General features: G+C 44.1%; 1 protein-coding gene across 2 annotated transcripts in view; it reads right to left on the reverse strand.

The window, feature by feature from the left end:
- Nucleotides 1-563: 563 nt before the first annotated feature.
- ATP2A2 (ATPase sarcoplasmic/endoplasmic reticulum Ca2+ transporting 2) overlaps nucleotides 564-15,020 on the reverse strand; it is a 61,138-nt gene continuing 46,681 nt past the window's right edge. Inside the window, exons 12-21 of one of the 2 annotated variants that reach the window (XR_010933362.1) lie at nucleotides 11,547-11,669; nucleotides 11,229-11,447; nucleotides 10,196-10,531; nucleotides 8,877-9,097; nucleotides 8,225-8,427; nucleotides 6,684-6,769; nucleotides 6,270-6,403; nucleotides 5,530-5,647; nucleotides 3,845-5,445; nucleotides 564-1,366 (exon numbers count right to left, since the gene is read on the reverse strand). Coding sequence is in view for 1 of the 2 variants with exons in the window: in XM_067700885.1 (XP_067556986.1) it covers nucleotides 1,353-1,366; nucleotides 5,325-5,445; nucleotides 5,530-5,647; nucleotides 6,270-6,403; nucleotides 6,684-6,769; nucleotides 8,225-8,427; nucleotides 8,877-9,097; nucleotides 10,196-10,531; nucleotides 11,229-11,447; nucleotides 11,547-11,669 (1,575 nt within the window). In the remaining variant the exon portion in view is untranslated. The remainder of the gene's footprint in view (nucleotides 1,367-3,844; nucleotides 5,446-5,529; nucleotides 5,648-6,269; nucleotides 6,404-6,683; nucleotides 6,770-8,224; nucleotides 8,428-8,876; nucleotides 9,098-10,195; nucleotides 10,532-11,228; nucleotides 11,448-11,546; nucleotides 11,670-15,020) is intronic. The other variant, XM_067700885.1, reaches the window with a different exon arrangement.

Below are 15,020 nucleotides of genomic sequence, written 5' to 3' on the forward strand. Positions count from 1 at the left end.
GGAATTCAATACTGCTGGCTTTTCATTATGTCAAAAAATGGGAATTATGGGTACTCAAAAGTTTTTTTTTATCCGTTACAGAATGGATGTTAAAATTTATCAAATATTTTTCCCATGTATATAGATTTCAGTTCCTTTTTGGGGGGGACCTCCTTTCTCTTTTTTTTTAAATTGGAGTATAGTTGGTTTACTCAGCTCTTTTCTATATCTATTAACAGTGGGATTTACATTTTGCATCTGAGTAGTATTACAAGTATCTCTCCATCACTATAGTCTCCAAGCTGCTGACAACTTTTAAATCATGTTATCTCTGAAAACCCCACTCATGACACACTCTTTTTCTCATACTTAAGGGGAGACAGTGGAACCAGGGCAGGAATATTTTATAGATCTCATGTCACACAACCAGACCTTCTACCACTCTGCTCTCCTATGCAGAAAGTCAACAGGAACTTTCTGTCCCTTTTATCTACCTAAGGGCACAACTGCTCAGGGTGCAGGGCTGGAGGTCCTCAGTGCACATCACCCACCCCTCCTGCAGGAGAACAGTCAACACCACACTGTGAACTTATCATAGAATAGATTTATTTACCTGAAACCATGTCTGTGCAATGCCTGTTGCCAGCACAGAAACAAACTGCTTTCTATTTACAGTCTAAGTCAAACATGCGTTGATAAATTGACGTTTAGCATTTTATTGATATAAATGCATCACAATATTCGTATTGCACCAACATCTGTCTACTGCTTCTGATTTCATTAAATAAGTTACATTTAATACAGTGCAAAATAGCTGCACACTCAAAATATAACCGAAGTTATGAACTGGAAGCCTACATTTTTAACCATTCAACACCTGTAGTGTTTTCAATAAATTTATAAATAAGCAAACTGTACAGGGCCAATTAAAAAGTAGCATGTTTCAATGACACCATAGAGAAATCTGGCTACTTACAACTGAAGGCATGCATTACAACTGAATATTGTACATTTATTTAAGCTATGACATTTTGCACAGAGAAATATGGCAACTTGGCTGATGGCTTCTAAGCTCTTGGATAAGGTTTCAGAACCTCATTCTTCTTGCAGCAAAGAAACCAAATTTCTCTGGAGAGGCTTTCTGATTCATTAAGCTAAACTGTACATTTGTAATTATTTTGATTTAAAAGCTAAAAACCCCACTGGTAATACACGTTTCCTCCACATAACACACAATGAGTTGGGGAGTTTTTTCTAATTTTCTTTTTCCCCCCAACATCAATCATGCAGAGGGCTGGTAGATGTGTTGCTAAAAAACGCACATGCACGCAACTGAACACCCTTAAATTTCTGCAAAATGGTTTAGGAAGCGGTTACTCCAGTATTGCTGAAAAGGAAAGAGAGAGGAAATCAGCTTTATGAAATATGGGGAGGAAATGTTAGAATAACTAATTTAAGATTAATAGTGACAGATGAAAAGGAATATTCGGTTTGATCTTTTAAGATTTTAAGACTAGCATTTCTGATCAACTGTCCCTGAGGGGTTGCCTACACAGGGTAGCATCCAGAAGCACTGGCTCAGCAACACAGGCCCCTCATGTCACCTGGCTACAGAGAATCCAACCAGGCAGACACTTAATCGCTTCAGGTATAACAAAAGTTACGAAGTCCTCAGTTAGCAGTGCAGAGGGTAAGGAAGGCGAAGCAGAGTGAGCAGCGTGGTAATCAGCGCCAAGCCTCTCTCCTTCCTTCCCCGGGGGCCAGCCTCTGGGCTGCATCCAGTCCTAGAAGGGGAATTGCTTATCACTGTTCCCTTTCAAGAAAAAAGGCTGCAGATTACCCTCACATGCAGGGTGGTGGTTTTGACACAATTTGGTGCCTCCGCCCTGCAGACACAACAGGCTTGGCAGACACTGAGCTAATAACGCTTGTGGTCTTGGATATTCCTGAGGTCTGCCCACCACACGGACATTCAGGGGCCTGAGGCCCCAGTTTGAAGGTAATGTGGCAGCCGCTGCTTGTGAGGGAAGGTGGCAGTTGCCCTGCTTGTCTCTGAGCTCTTGCAGCTCTCCCTACCCAACGTGTCACCTGCACTGTACAGATGCAGAATGAGCTGCTGGCACAGTACCCCACTTAGGAAACGTGTAAGACTGCCATCTCCTGGGCAAAGGGTAAAGCTCTACTAAAGAGGTCAGTCTGGGCATGGGGTGGCAAAAAAAACAGAACACTGATGGGATGGGCCTTCAGCCCACTTGCCCGTTGAGAAAGAACCTGGAGCAAGTTTCAGGCAAGAGCTGCCTGAGAGCATGTAACATGATGGGTCTGAGGATGCTGCCGTCCTATCCAGCTACTGATAGCAGCAGAAGCAGAGAGGCCAACGGTGCCTTCCTGCGGGTACTTGGTGAGGATGGGGCTGGGTACCTGCTGCTCCCTATAGGACAGAGGCCAAGGATGTGCCCACAGCAGCACCAACTACTGAGGAGGTGCCAATCAGACGTTTTTTGGTGGCGAAGCCTGAAACAGAGCAGACAAAAGGACTCTGCACCACTGGGTCTTTCCCACTCCCAGCTGTCTGAGTTGAGGGAAATGGGTGCCTAAACCACCTCTGTGGGCTGGACAGGCCTGAAGCTGAGAAAGCACAAGGTAATAGCCTTCCATACCATTCAACTTACTTTGCAAGGGCCAATAATAATCAAGGAGCTGAGTCAGGAAAAGTTGACCACTGAATGGCACCCCACCCAACAAGCTCAGACACCCTGGTTTGATTTGCAGCCGAGACACACTCCTTGCATTTGATCTGCTCAACCTGTTCCTACACCCCATAACACTAAAACTGGCAAAATGTTATCCCCTACATTCTCTGCCAACCAAACCAGCTCCTCCTCCTCTGAGAGGCCTCCATGAGCCAGGCCAGGACTCTAAATTAAGAATCCGCCTCCATGTGACCTTTCTACCCCCTTACATGGAGACCTCTTAACTTCGCAGCACCTTGTCCTGCTTGATACCTGTTAACCTTTCCCCAGACGCTCAGCATTTACATCATGTCTTCTGGCTGGCCCTGTATCCAGCTAGGGCCCAAGTACCTTCAAGTACCCACAAGAACTCTCGGGGCTTCACGTGCAGTGAGCTACCACCCTGAATACGAGCTGCTGCCTAGGCCCTCCTTCACCCTGGCTAATGATGGGGCTGGTTGTTTGCTAGCTGAGCAGAACTATGGCCAGTATCTTTTCTCTCCAGGGTACATTAAAGCACAGTTAAATCTCAGCTGCAAAGAGTATGACCCAGAAGGTGGAAAAAGGTGGCCTATTTAAAATGAACCAGGGAATTCCCTGGCAGCCCAGTGCCTAGGACTCAGTGCTCTCACTGCCGGGGCCTGAGTTCAGTCCCTGGTCAGGGAACTAAGATCCCACAAGCCGCACAGCGCAGCCATAAAAAGAAAAAAGTCATGCAACAAATGATGCATGATTTTATTGGTTACTTGCTTTCACTCACTTTTTGCTTTTTATTGAACCAGGTAGCAAGATTCTGGGACAAGTCCTTGCAGCTAACAAAGATCAAAGGAACCATGACAAGTTTTTGTGAATCCTCATCTTGGCATTTGTGAAGGCACCTGTCAGTCTGACCAAAGCAGAACTACCTTCTCTTCCCCCAGGCCCTCCCCAACTGACATGTGGCTGTGCTGTTATCCTAGGCAGTGGGTGGCGTCGAGAACAGCTACCCCAGCCCACAGGTGCCACGTAAAGTCATATGCCCGCTGCTCTCAGGGTGCCTGACATAAGGGGCTTACTCATTAGTGTCATATAGCCAGCTCATTTAGTGGCAGTAACCTTTAGGCTAAAGCATCCAAATTTCAGGGAATACTCACGTTAGTTGATGGATGTTGGAAGGCATTGGAGGAAAACACCACAGTTAGGACTGTTAATGACTTACACACTGTTGGTTAAGACTGATCTCGAACATGCGCAAACATTTGTCATAGTAACGATGGTGGTGGTTAGTGCCACATTCAAATAAAAATAGTTCTATACAATATGTTCATTTGGTCATGTGCTATTTACAGATTTTACAAAACACATACACACACATACACACACATACACACTTGCCCTTATGTCCTCTACACCAGGCTAAAACAGGCCAGCAGAAACTTGCATAAAAATGTATCACAGATAACAATTAGTGCCTATACACTAAAAATAAAATTCCTACAACCACCTATGCAGCAGAACAGGATCCTTCTTCCCCTCAAGCACAGTAAAACTAAAAGTAAAACTAAGAACTTAAGAGAAAGTTGGACATCTGTTAGTTCAAACTAAGCCACTTAAGAGTTAAAAACAAGACAGTTATTTTTCTCTGTCCATTTAAAATGTTTTATTTTTCTTTTTAAACTAGATTGTGAAGTGCCATTGAAATAGGCAATGTTGGCAAAACAATGTCTGTTACAATAAAATACATTAGACATTTAAATAAATAACCTTAAAAACTATGTGAGGGGACATGAACCTGGTCGATTGAATCTGGAACAATGTTTTCTGCACAAGCGAGAACAAGCATACCTCTTGTTAAGACTGATGTAAACAGAACCATCAAAACCCTACAGGAGAAGCAGCCGAGCGGGGTGGGGGTGGAGGTGGGGTGGAGGTGAACAAGGGCCAAGGGGTGAAGGGGTGGGGGTGGGGCAAACCAAAAAAAAATACTGACTGAGGTAGCAGTACTCTGCTCAGTGCAGAAAAATTGGCTTATGAATAAAAATTAGACTGTGATCTCAGATTAAATCCAGATGATCATGCAAAAGACACAATACATGCTATTTAGTTTTAGGAAAAAACCACACACATTCATTTCCTAAAATCTGCTGCCAATTAATTTGCTGACAATGTCTGCTGGCTCAACTATTTTTTTATACAAGGATGAGTATTAAACAGAACACTGTACATGCTTTTTCATCTACAAAAAAATATTTGCATAAAATAGTGTTAGTTCTCTGTACATGTCAATGGACACTTTAATTATGTGTATAAAAAAGGAAAATCTTGCCCCACTGGAGTCAGAAAAAGCAAAACAAAATCTAGAGTATGAAACCTCCTTCACCAGCCAGTATGTTCATGTGAAAATTCAGCAGAAATAGACAGTTGCTTTAAACAATAAAAAAATTAATTGATTAAGTTAAACATCACCTTTATGCAAAACTGTCAGTCAAGACCAGAACATATCACTAAAGTTAGTGTCTGTGCTATAGACCCAGATCACCAGGGGCATTATGAGCAGCACAAAGGGCCAGGAGATCCCATCGGTGCATGCTGAGAACGAGCAGGATTTGGTGGCAGGCTGCACACACTCTTTACCAGGTTCTAGGTAGTTGCGGGCCACAAACTTGAGGGTCTCATCCATTAGAATCACAGGCAAGGAGATTTTCAGCACCATCAGCCACTGGGTCAAATTCAGTGGTGTGATCTGGAAGATAAGCTGAAACACAAAGAAACCTCATCAAGCTCCCTGACTTGCTGGACAGGCAGCCAGGCCCCAGCCCAGGCTCCCCCCACCGCTTACTGGCAAGGGTTCCACGTAGAGGATTAAGAAATGGAGTGACATGGACAGGCAGATGGAGCCCACGAGCCAAATGTTCTCCCAAGGGGGCATCCTCAGCAGGGACTGGTTTTCAGACAAGCTGCAGAACAAGGAGAGGTAGGTGGGTGAAATGTGCCTGCTGAAAGGGCAAAGGCATATGCCCATCACCGACAGAGACTGTTCAGAACCACACTTCAATAAGGTGACGGCTAACTTGGCACTGCCTATTGCCTACTGACCTAATTCTATTAAGTTTCTACAGTGGCAAAGTTAAGGAAGAATGTTCAGATGTAGGACAGACTTCCAATTTAAATCTAGGCTTCAGCACAGCAATCCCATTTCAGTGTGTTCAAACCTGCTCTCAATTGCCCTTGACACTTAGGCTATTTTGAAATTTCCATTTTTGTCACTGGCTTAATTAGGTGATACTGTTTGTCTCAATGCTGAAGGGCAAGAGCTCCTTCCCTGTGGGCACTGGCACACAGGGGTGCAGAAGTCCCTATTTTTGGCCTCTGCTGTCTCTTGAAGAACATGTGGCTAAGCACTCCCACTACTTCCTGGAGGTGATGATGACTTAAGCTCTTAAAACCGGTGCTGCTTGTTCTTCCTTTTGGGGAGGGCGGAGCTTTCCTGTGATTCTCAATCAACCAGGAAATACACACAATCCCCCAGCACCCTGGCTGTCAGGCTCTTGCCCCAGCATGCTGAGAAGACTCACTGACCTGTTGAGGGCGTTGCACATCTCTATGGTTACTAGAACAGAGAGCGCCATTGTCATTGGGTATGGGGATTCAAAGACGGTACAATCTACTCCTTCAAAGTCCGGGTTGTCCTCTTTACACTGTAGGAAATGGCTCTGCAACAAAAGCCCAATCAAGTTCCTGATCAGCCAAGGACATTTCCAAAGTCCACACACCAATTCCACACCAAACCCAGAACACAGACCCACACAAAATCTCACCGCATTTCCCAGAGAAGCCCTGGTCCTTCAGAATAACCTTAGATGCAACTGCTTATTGTTAAGAGTTTTAAGATTATTTGACTGACATCCAAACCATAGAAAGCTCAAGGACAACTGTTTGTGAAGACTTACACCACCTTGCATCTAAGGTACACAAAGAAAGGTGGCTACGTACCAGCTGGTAGAAGGACACTCTCGGACCACCCTCGGCAGCAATGAACCACCACGCAGCAGCACCCACCGTAGCAGCGCCAACATAACCTGGGAACAAACATCATGACACTAACACACATGGGGTTTACGGCCTGCAGCGTTACTGCAGGTGCTGCCTCGAGGGCCAACCCCTAGGACAGAGATCAAAGACATGGTATGTCAATGAGCCTGTGCTACCACTGGCACCTGCTCACTTGCATCAGATAAAGCAGCTAGGCTGATGGTTTCCGTAACGAGAAGGGTGTCTGTGGTACAGAAGAACCAGGCAGCTTTTCCTCCAGAATTTGTGAGGAAATGCACCTACTAGAATTGGTAGGACCTTCACACTAGCCATGCCCTCTCTAACCAGCGGCCAGTATGTTAAGGCTGCAGGCACGTGTTCTCCATGTAAGGAAGGCCATGCTGTGCTAGAGCACCAGATCACACCCGTCATGACTTTGGCAAACTCATGCTACCAGTTATACACTAATTTATTTGCTCCATCAAGGGCCTGGCAGAACCTTTATATGGAAAGGCCATTAGAGCAGTTAGTGCAGAACGCTGAGCACATGGCAGTGCTTGAAGCCAATTCTGGGACCATCCCTTGCCCCACCCCAACAATTACTTTTGAATTCAGCAAGTTTATTATAAAGAAACAACCAAGGGTAGTGGAGAACACAGGCACTTGAGAATAAGAGACTGTCCCAATGCAGTAGTATCCACTGAAAGGTCCAAGTGCACACCCTCTAACCCAGCAATTCCAACAGAGCAGCAGGCAGGTGGTGCACAGCAATAAGGCAGCTATACTGGTACTGATGTAAAACTACCCATAAAACAGGGAGAAATACAAAAGACAGGGTTCAGCATACAGGTGTATACAGCATACCATCTCGCTTGCGAAAATAAACACCTAAGATGGATCTATTTGCTAAAGTATCCCAAGAAGGCGTGCCGGAGGGGAACCAACTGGTTGAGAGCCTTCCTGCTTTATGCCACTGTGTGTCTTTTGAGTGTTAAATCATGTGAACATATTAAAACAAAACAGTTTCCTATGGGACCCTAAGGAAGTCATTTAACCTCTCTGGGCCTCACTTTCCTAACCTATGAAATGAGGAAGAGAGAAGCAGCATCCTGGGTCAGGACGAGGTCTACAAAGGCCACACATGTGGAAGAACCAACCATTCCTGATGAATGCACAGATCCCTTCTCTCACTCAGGGAAAGGGGGACTTCGTTTTACATTTTGGTGATTTAAGGCCTCAGTCCTCCCTGTATTTCCTTTGCCCATAGATTAAATCTGAGAACCTCATTCACAAAGGCCCAAGGAAGAACGAGGATGCTAAAGTAAAGGAATAACTTTACTGTAAACTGGGTATACACAGCTCATTAAACTGCAAAAGGGCAGTCTCCATATTTTGCTCCCCTAATACGGAAACAGAAAAAAAAGGGGTTTTAAGGGATGCATTTACAAAATCTGGACTCAAACATTCGTTTAAAAATCAATAATATAAAAAACTGTACTCACAGCCAATAGCCAGGTAACGGAAAAAGAGCCACCCACTGATCAGTGGTTCCTTTGGGTTCCGGGGTGGTCTGTTCATAATGTCCAGATCAGGAGGATTGAACCCCAGTGCAGTGGCAGGCAGGCCATCTGTCACCAGATTGACCCAGAGCAGCTGGACAGGAATTAAAGCCTCAGGAAATCCAAGGGCTGCTGTTAGGAAAATACTGTTTCCATCCAAGAAAAGAAGAAAAAGACCCCAAATTATTTTTGGCCACTATTTAAAATAACATCACCACCCCACCTTCCTCCATAGAAATCAGTGGACAGCAATGATTGTTTTAACTTTTTCCCTGGGCAATCATAAAACATTTATTATATCCGATTTCAAATTAAGTTAACTTTTACAAGACCAAGAATTTTATGTTACCTTATATAGTTAATTTAAATTCATTTCTATGTGAAAGTGTATCCTTTGCACACTGGAGCAGCCGTAGACAGCCCTCCTGAGGACCAGAGGAAGTACCTCTACCTTCACAAGGGCCTCCTTCATCTTGCCCGGCCCTCCCTCTCTCCCGCTGCACTAAGAGCAAAGCTACTGCCACATGAAGAGCAAATCTGGAAAACTGGTCATCACAAGCCAAGGAATATATGTGAGCTGGTCATAGGGACCCACCAAACAACTTCCCCGACATTGGACGAGATGAGGTAGCGGATAAACTGCTTCATGTTGTTGTATATCGCCCGTCCCTCCTCCACGGCAGCCACGATGGTGGAGAAGTTGTCATCAGCCAGGACCATCTCAGAGGCGGTTTTAGCCACCGCGGTGCCAGAGCCCATGGCAATGCCGATTTCAGATTTCTTCAGAGCAGGAGCATCATTCACACCGTCTCCAGTCTGAAAGGGTTAGAAACCCACCACTGGTTTACACCTGCCACCTAACACGCTGCCAACAAACGCTCAGCCATCCTAAAGCCAGGGAATGAATGGAGCTGTTGGGCCTCTGGACAACAGAATTCTCTGGAAAAGTTTTCGTTTTTGTAAGTTGGTGTCATAAAACACATTTCACCTGGGAAATGTAAAATTGCCAAACGAGCTATAATAGGTGACACTTCAGAGGGAAGTGGGACAAAGGGGACTTCAAATTATCTGTATTATTTTTTTACCAAACAAAACACAATATGGCAGTCAAGACAAAATACTTGTATCCACATGGATAAATCTCAAGTAGAATAAAGGCAGACTTCAAAAATATGTAAACTATAATATATAATATATATAAAGACCAAAAAAGGGCAAAAACACTTAAATATTGTCTACAGATACAAAACTATCATTCCCATGTATGTTTTCTATAGTAAACACCCAGTACTGAATTCAGAATGGTGCTTTCCTCTGGGAGAGAGAAGGGAAGGGGGAGGAAAGAGGAAGGGAGGAAGACAACTATAATAACTGGTTTCAATCAACAAAATTAAGTTGTTTTTAAGAGTGTGAAGTTTCACAGATAAGCAGCAGAAAGCAAATATGACACAATGTTAACATGTCTCAGTGAAAAAATCAGATGCGAGGAAGAATATGGGAAATGCTTCATCAACAGGTAGCTCTTAAGAGAACACATCACCAGTACATCTCATCTCAGGTAAGGCTATCCAAAACTGGGTGACAGAGTGTGGATTATGTCCTGAATCAGCTTTTAGAAACGTGAGATACAAACATGTATATTTTAACCACAACAAAGATTAAAAAAGATATCACCAAATATTTCCCCTGTGACTGATTCAGACTTCCAGGTCTTAAACTTCTCCAGAATCTTCCATGCATGCAACATACAGCATGCCAACTACTGGTCAACAGAATCCTTGATAAACAGCCCCAGATCATGACAAAAATAAAGAAGTTCCAAATATGGGAGCTATTACTAAAAATTTAATGGTCAGAATTAGAATCTGCTGTGTCTGTGCAGTCTGTTACCTGTACATGTATAAAGACACTCACCATGGCTGTAATCTCATCAAAAGACTGAAGAAACTCTACAATTTTAGACTTGTGGGAAGGTTCAACTCGAGCAAAACAGCGGGCATTCAAGCAGGCTTCTCTTTGGGCTGAAGGACTGAGCTCATCAAACTCCCGACCCGTGAAGGCCTTTGACGTCACATCCTCGTCCTGCCTGAAGATGCCAATGCGCCGGCAGATGGCCACAGCGGTGCCCTTGTTGTCACCGGTGATCATGATGACCCGGATGCCTGCCTGCCGACACAGCTTCACAGAGGAGGCCACTTCAATTCTTGGAGGGTCCAGCATGCCCACACAGCCAACAAAAGTCAGATTGGTCTAGAGTTAAAGAATCACCTTATGTCAAAACAGGAAATTCTTTTTTTCCCCCCAGTGTGGACAGCAAAGGTTTCTGCATTTTCTTATGATAGAATTCACACCATTGATATAAATCCAATGAAGAACAGTATTAATTCCAATAAGTCAGAAACAATTAAAAATCACTACATTCTTGTTACCAAATTCTTTAGCTTTCATAATAATATTCTGAAATGAGGGAAAAAAAATACCGAGGAATAAAAACATTTTGATAGTGGCCAATTAGTTGCCCATACTACCCAAATTTGTTCCCTGTTCAAGGCTTCAGGAAGTCACATACTTGATATGAAAGTATTCCATAAGCAGAAAAGTAGACGGAATCTCTCCACTTGGACAATTTGACCTTTAGTAACTAACTGTTTTAAAAATAGCCTCAATTTTTAAAATATCTTAAATTTACATGAGAGCTGCAAAATAGGTTTTTAGCCTTGATGATTCTACTTTGAAAGTAACAGGCCTGTATTAAGTTGTTAACTGTGTATGTTTGAAGCAGCAATCTAAATTATAAAGGTAATAAATACATTTGGCCTGAAGAAAAACAAATAACCGCACCCTTTTCTCGGCAAAAGCAAGACTCGTTTGACCTTTTATTGAAGGAGTGCTGTCTGAACACAATGAATGTGCAGGATGTGGGCAAGGAAGCTTTTCATTAGCTAACCTCATATTTAATAAAGTTGGCAGAGTCCTCCAGGTTCATTTCTTCTCTTCTCAGTGGGTTGTCGTGAGTGGCCAGAGCCAGGCATCGCAGTGTGTCGCTGCCGCTGCCCCATTCCCGAATGACAGACATGATCTTCTGTTTGACTCCAGGAGTCATGGGGACTTTAGTACTTCCAACTCGAATGTGGGTACACCTGTCAATGACACCTTCGGGGGCACCCTGGAAATGTTACAGATTTATATCAACAATTTTATTTATTAGCTCACCCAGGATTCCAATCCTGGTAAGAACATCTCAACTGCAATCAGTTGTACTTGCCTTCACAAACATTTTGCTCATCGATGTCCGGCTTGGTTTGTTTGGTGTACAGTAAACCGACATCGATTTTCTATCGCGTGAAAACTCTAGAGTAAATTCTTTTTTCATCAACTGTTTAATGACCTATAAAGAGAACATATGGAGTATTATTGGATGGCAATTTCTGCACATTTCTGATTTGTTAAACAAACACTCACTAAGTACCTATTATGTGAAAGGCAATAGGGATACAGCAACAGACAAACCAAGTTCTCACCCTCATAAAACTTACCCTCTAGTTTGGGAAAGACACACTAGAATGTGAAAGTAGATTATAAGTGCTACGGAGAAGAATATTTAAAAATAAGCAGGGAAGAGAGAAAATTATGTATGACTGCGCTTTTACATAAAGTATTGAGAAGGCAGTATTTGAGTAAAAATGTGAAAGATGTGAGTGTGGCAGAGAGAACAGACGTGCAGGCTGACGTGACCTGGCACGTTCAAGGAGCCTCCAGGCCAACATGGCTGGAACAGAGTTTGCAAAAAAGAAGTGAGAGGTTAATGGCAGGAGTGGCAGAAGCAGGTTGTAGGATCTTAAAAGTCAATGTAAGGCATCTGGCTTTTGTAACAGATGAAACAGGAAGACAGTGGAGGGTTTCGAGCTCTGGTAGTTAAGTATTAGCTGAAGCGGGGGCAAGGAACACCACTTAAATATTCTAAATAGCTTTAGACAGCTAGTGGGTACTATATTAGATGTCAGCACATGGACAGTATTTGAAGTCATGAGGTGAGAGGAGTTCAAGGGAGTAACTGCAAACAGAAAAGGCCGAGGACTGGGCCCTGGAACCTCTTCACCTCTGGTGGGATGTGGAAGATGCAGCCAAGGAGATGGCAGGGGACAGGGGGTGGGGGAGGGAGGAGAACGAGTGAAGTGAAGGACTTTCAAGGAGGGAGAGACTGACAGGATAAACTGACAGCTCAGGTAAAACGAAGACTGAGAATTAACCTTCAGATTCAGATTTGGACTATGTATACAATCATGTTACCTACAAAATAAACATACTTTATCCTTCCCAATTTTTATATCTTTGATTTTTCTTGCCTTACTGCATGAACTAGGACTGCCAGTACAACACTGAATAGAAATGTTGAAAGTAGAAATTCTTCTTTTGCCATTAGATATGTTAATTTTGTGTAAATACACCATCAACTTGAAGATAAGTTTGTTGAGTTTTTATCATGAACTGAGATTAAATTTCATCAGATGCCTTTTCTGCATCTATTTAAATGATCTTACGGTTTTTTGCCTTTACTCAATTATGTGGTGAATTACATTGATTTCTCCCTAATTCAGACAAGTATTTAATAATAACTGTAGAAATCCCAAAGAACCTCAGCATCCAATGTAGGCAATTACAAGTGGGCTGAAGCCATCCTCTCAGCAAGAGTTGCCCCAAGCAACAAAAAGACAATCACTATGAATTCTACATTATTTGACTGATACATTACTTATGTATTTAGTTTCCATTAAGCATTTGTACCAATGACTCTAGGAAGACTGAAAGAATGGGTAGTGATTCTGAGTGAGGTGTGGACCTCGGCGCCAGACACATCCTAGGGGGAGAGAAGAACAAAGCCATTGCTTCCAGTATCAGGGCTGTGAAGATCAACAGTCCTATCCAAATGGGCCGCTAGGCCTTAAAAAGCTGGTCCTGCTCTATTCACCTCTGTACTATAAAAGGTTCTTGCTTTCGGGGGCGGGAGGAGCAGGCAAAAGTTCATTTCTGGGAATTTTCAGTGAGTGAGCACCATGACAGTCATTTCTGATCCCTTCACTCAGCTGCTGTGGCAAAAAATGAGGCAAAGGAGGACACAGAGCAAGAAAATACTTAGACCGCAGACTCTTACAGAACAGACACTCCTGCCCTTATTTGCAGTGGTCATTACAATTAACGTACCACTTTTTTAAGTTCCATGCTGCTACTTGTTTCCCTTCGTTGAGCAGTTACAGGTCTAGAATCATATAATTCTAAACCTCAGTCTCTGTGAAGCTGAATCTTCGGGTTGCTTCTCGAGGGTTTAGTCACACCAACTAATAATAGAGCTGTCAGACAATGTGGCTTTGCAAGGATTGGCCCCCTACTTAATGACAACTGGGGTGAATTCCCTATAACAGAAACAAAGGGCCTGGATGTCTGTTTCATGAAAACCATGTAAATCGGGGCAGGATGCCATAGGAGCTGCCCAAGATCCTCATGGCAGTGAGACTGTTAGTTGTGAAGCACAAATAGGGCGACTATACTTCAGCTGAGACATCCTCCATGCCGGTGCGAGTTTTGATTTCTCGGGATAGTATAAAGGAGGCAAAACAATGTAAAGGAAACGGAGTGCCAGAGCAGAAGTCCAGTTCTGCCTCACACTGTCGCCCACCTTAGGCTGCCTGTGCTGTGTGGTGCCACCCTACTCCCCCAAAACACACTGCCTCCTAATCTGCCCTGGATATCCAGGGAAGGATGAAAGAAAGGAAACGTAGTGACAGCTGACCATTTAGTAGAAATGAGTCTTGCTTTTGTATAACTAGGAAAGGCTATATTTTTAACTTTCCATTTCTCCTTATTCTATCTACCAGGAAACCCTGACTACAAATCAAAGACGTGCTACAAAGAGGAGCCTCAAGCACTAACTGGCAGCCATTTGGAGATGACAGGTACTAAGAGATTATGTGTGGCAGAACCCAATTCCAAAGAAATCTAAGCGCCAAGGCTGGGAGGCAGCAGGTACTGGGAATAGGTCTGGAGGACCCACCGTACGATCTCCTGGCTACACCACCCTGCACTGCACGAAGATGATGTTGTCCCTGGTGCAGAGGGGCAGGTGTGTTTCCAGGGTGGTGGCTTGTGGGGGTGGGCCCAGACGGAGACTCTGGGGCCTGACCTGCTTCCTTCTTAGGTACCTTCTGCTCCTGCTCGGCATCACAGCCCCTTCAACCCGTCTTCTCCGGCTTCTGCAGTTCCCATTTCTGAGCTTCCTTAGCTCGCTTCTTGGCACTATGCTTCTTCTCTTCCTCTTGTTCCACTTGTACGTACCGCTGCCTGTTACTCTGACCTTCGTGTGTTATAACATCTTGTTTGCACACTGCTTACGCTGCTTCTCATCTAAGCAACCATTCACCACTCTGTCTAGGACAAAGGCTGGATCTGTCCTGCAGTAAACTGTCAGTGGATTCTGTGTCCTCGAACACTTGGTACAGCTGGACCTGAGTAAAACCACCTGCAACAGAGGCTGACAGACACTGGCCATCTGGTCAGCCTCCAGCACCTGGGTGTCCTCAACAGGCTGGTCCATCCTGCCTGCCACTTTGTTCAGCCCAAGAAACCCAGGCTCTGGGGCTCCGACAGGCAGGGGGAAGGCAGCTGAGGAGCCACAGATTTGTCTAGTGTCTAGGGCAGACACGCCTGCACCCTGCAACACGGCCACCTCACTGAGCTTTGAATG

Source organism: Pseudorca crassidens, chromosome 12 (genome assembly GCF_039906515.1).
Source record: "Pseudorca crassidens isolate mPseCra1 chromosome 12, mPseCra1.hap1, whole genome shotgun sequence".
Taxonomy (NCBI): domain Eukaryota; kingdom Metazoa; phylum Chordata; class Mammalia; order Artiodactyla; family Delphinidae; genus Pseudorca; species Pseudorca crassidens.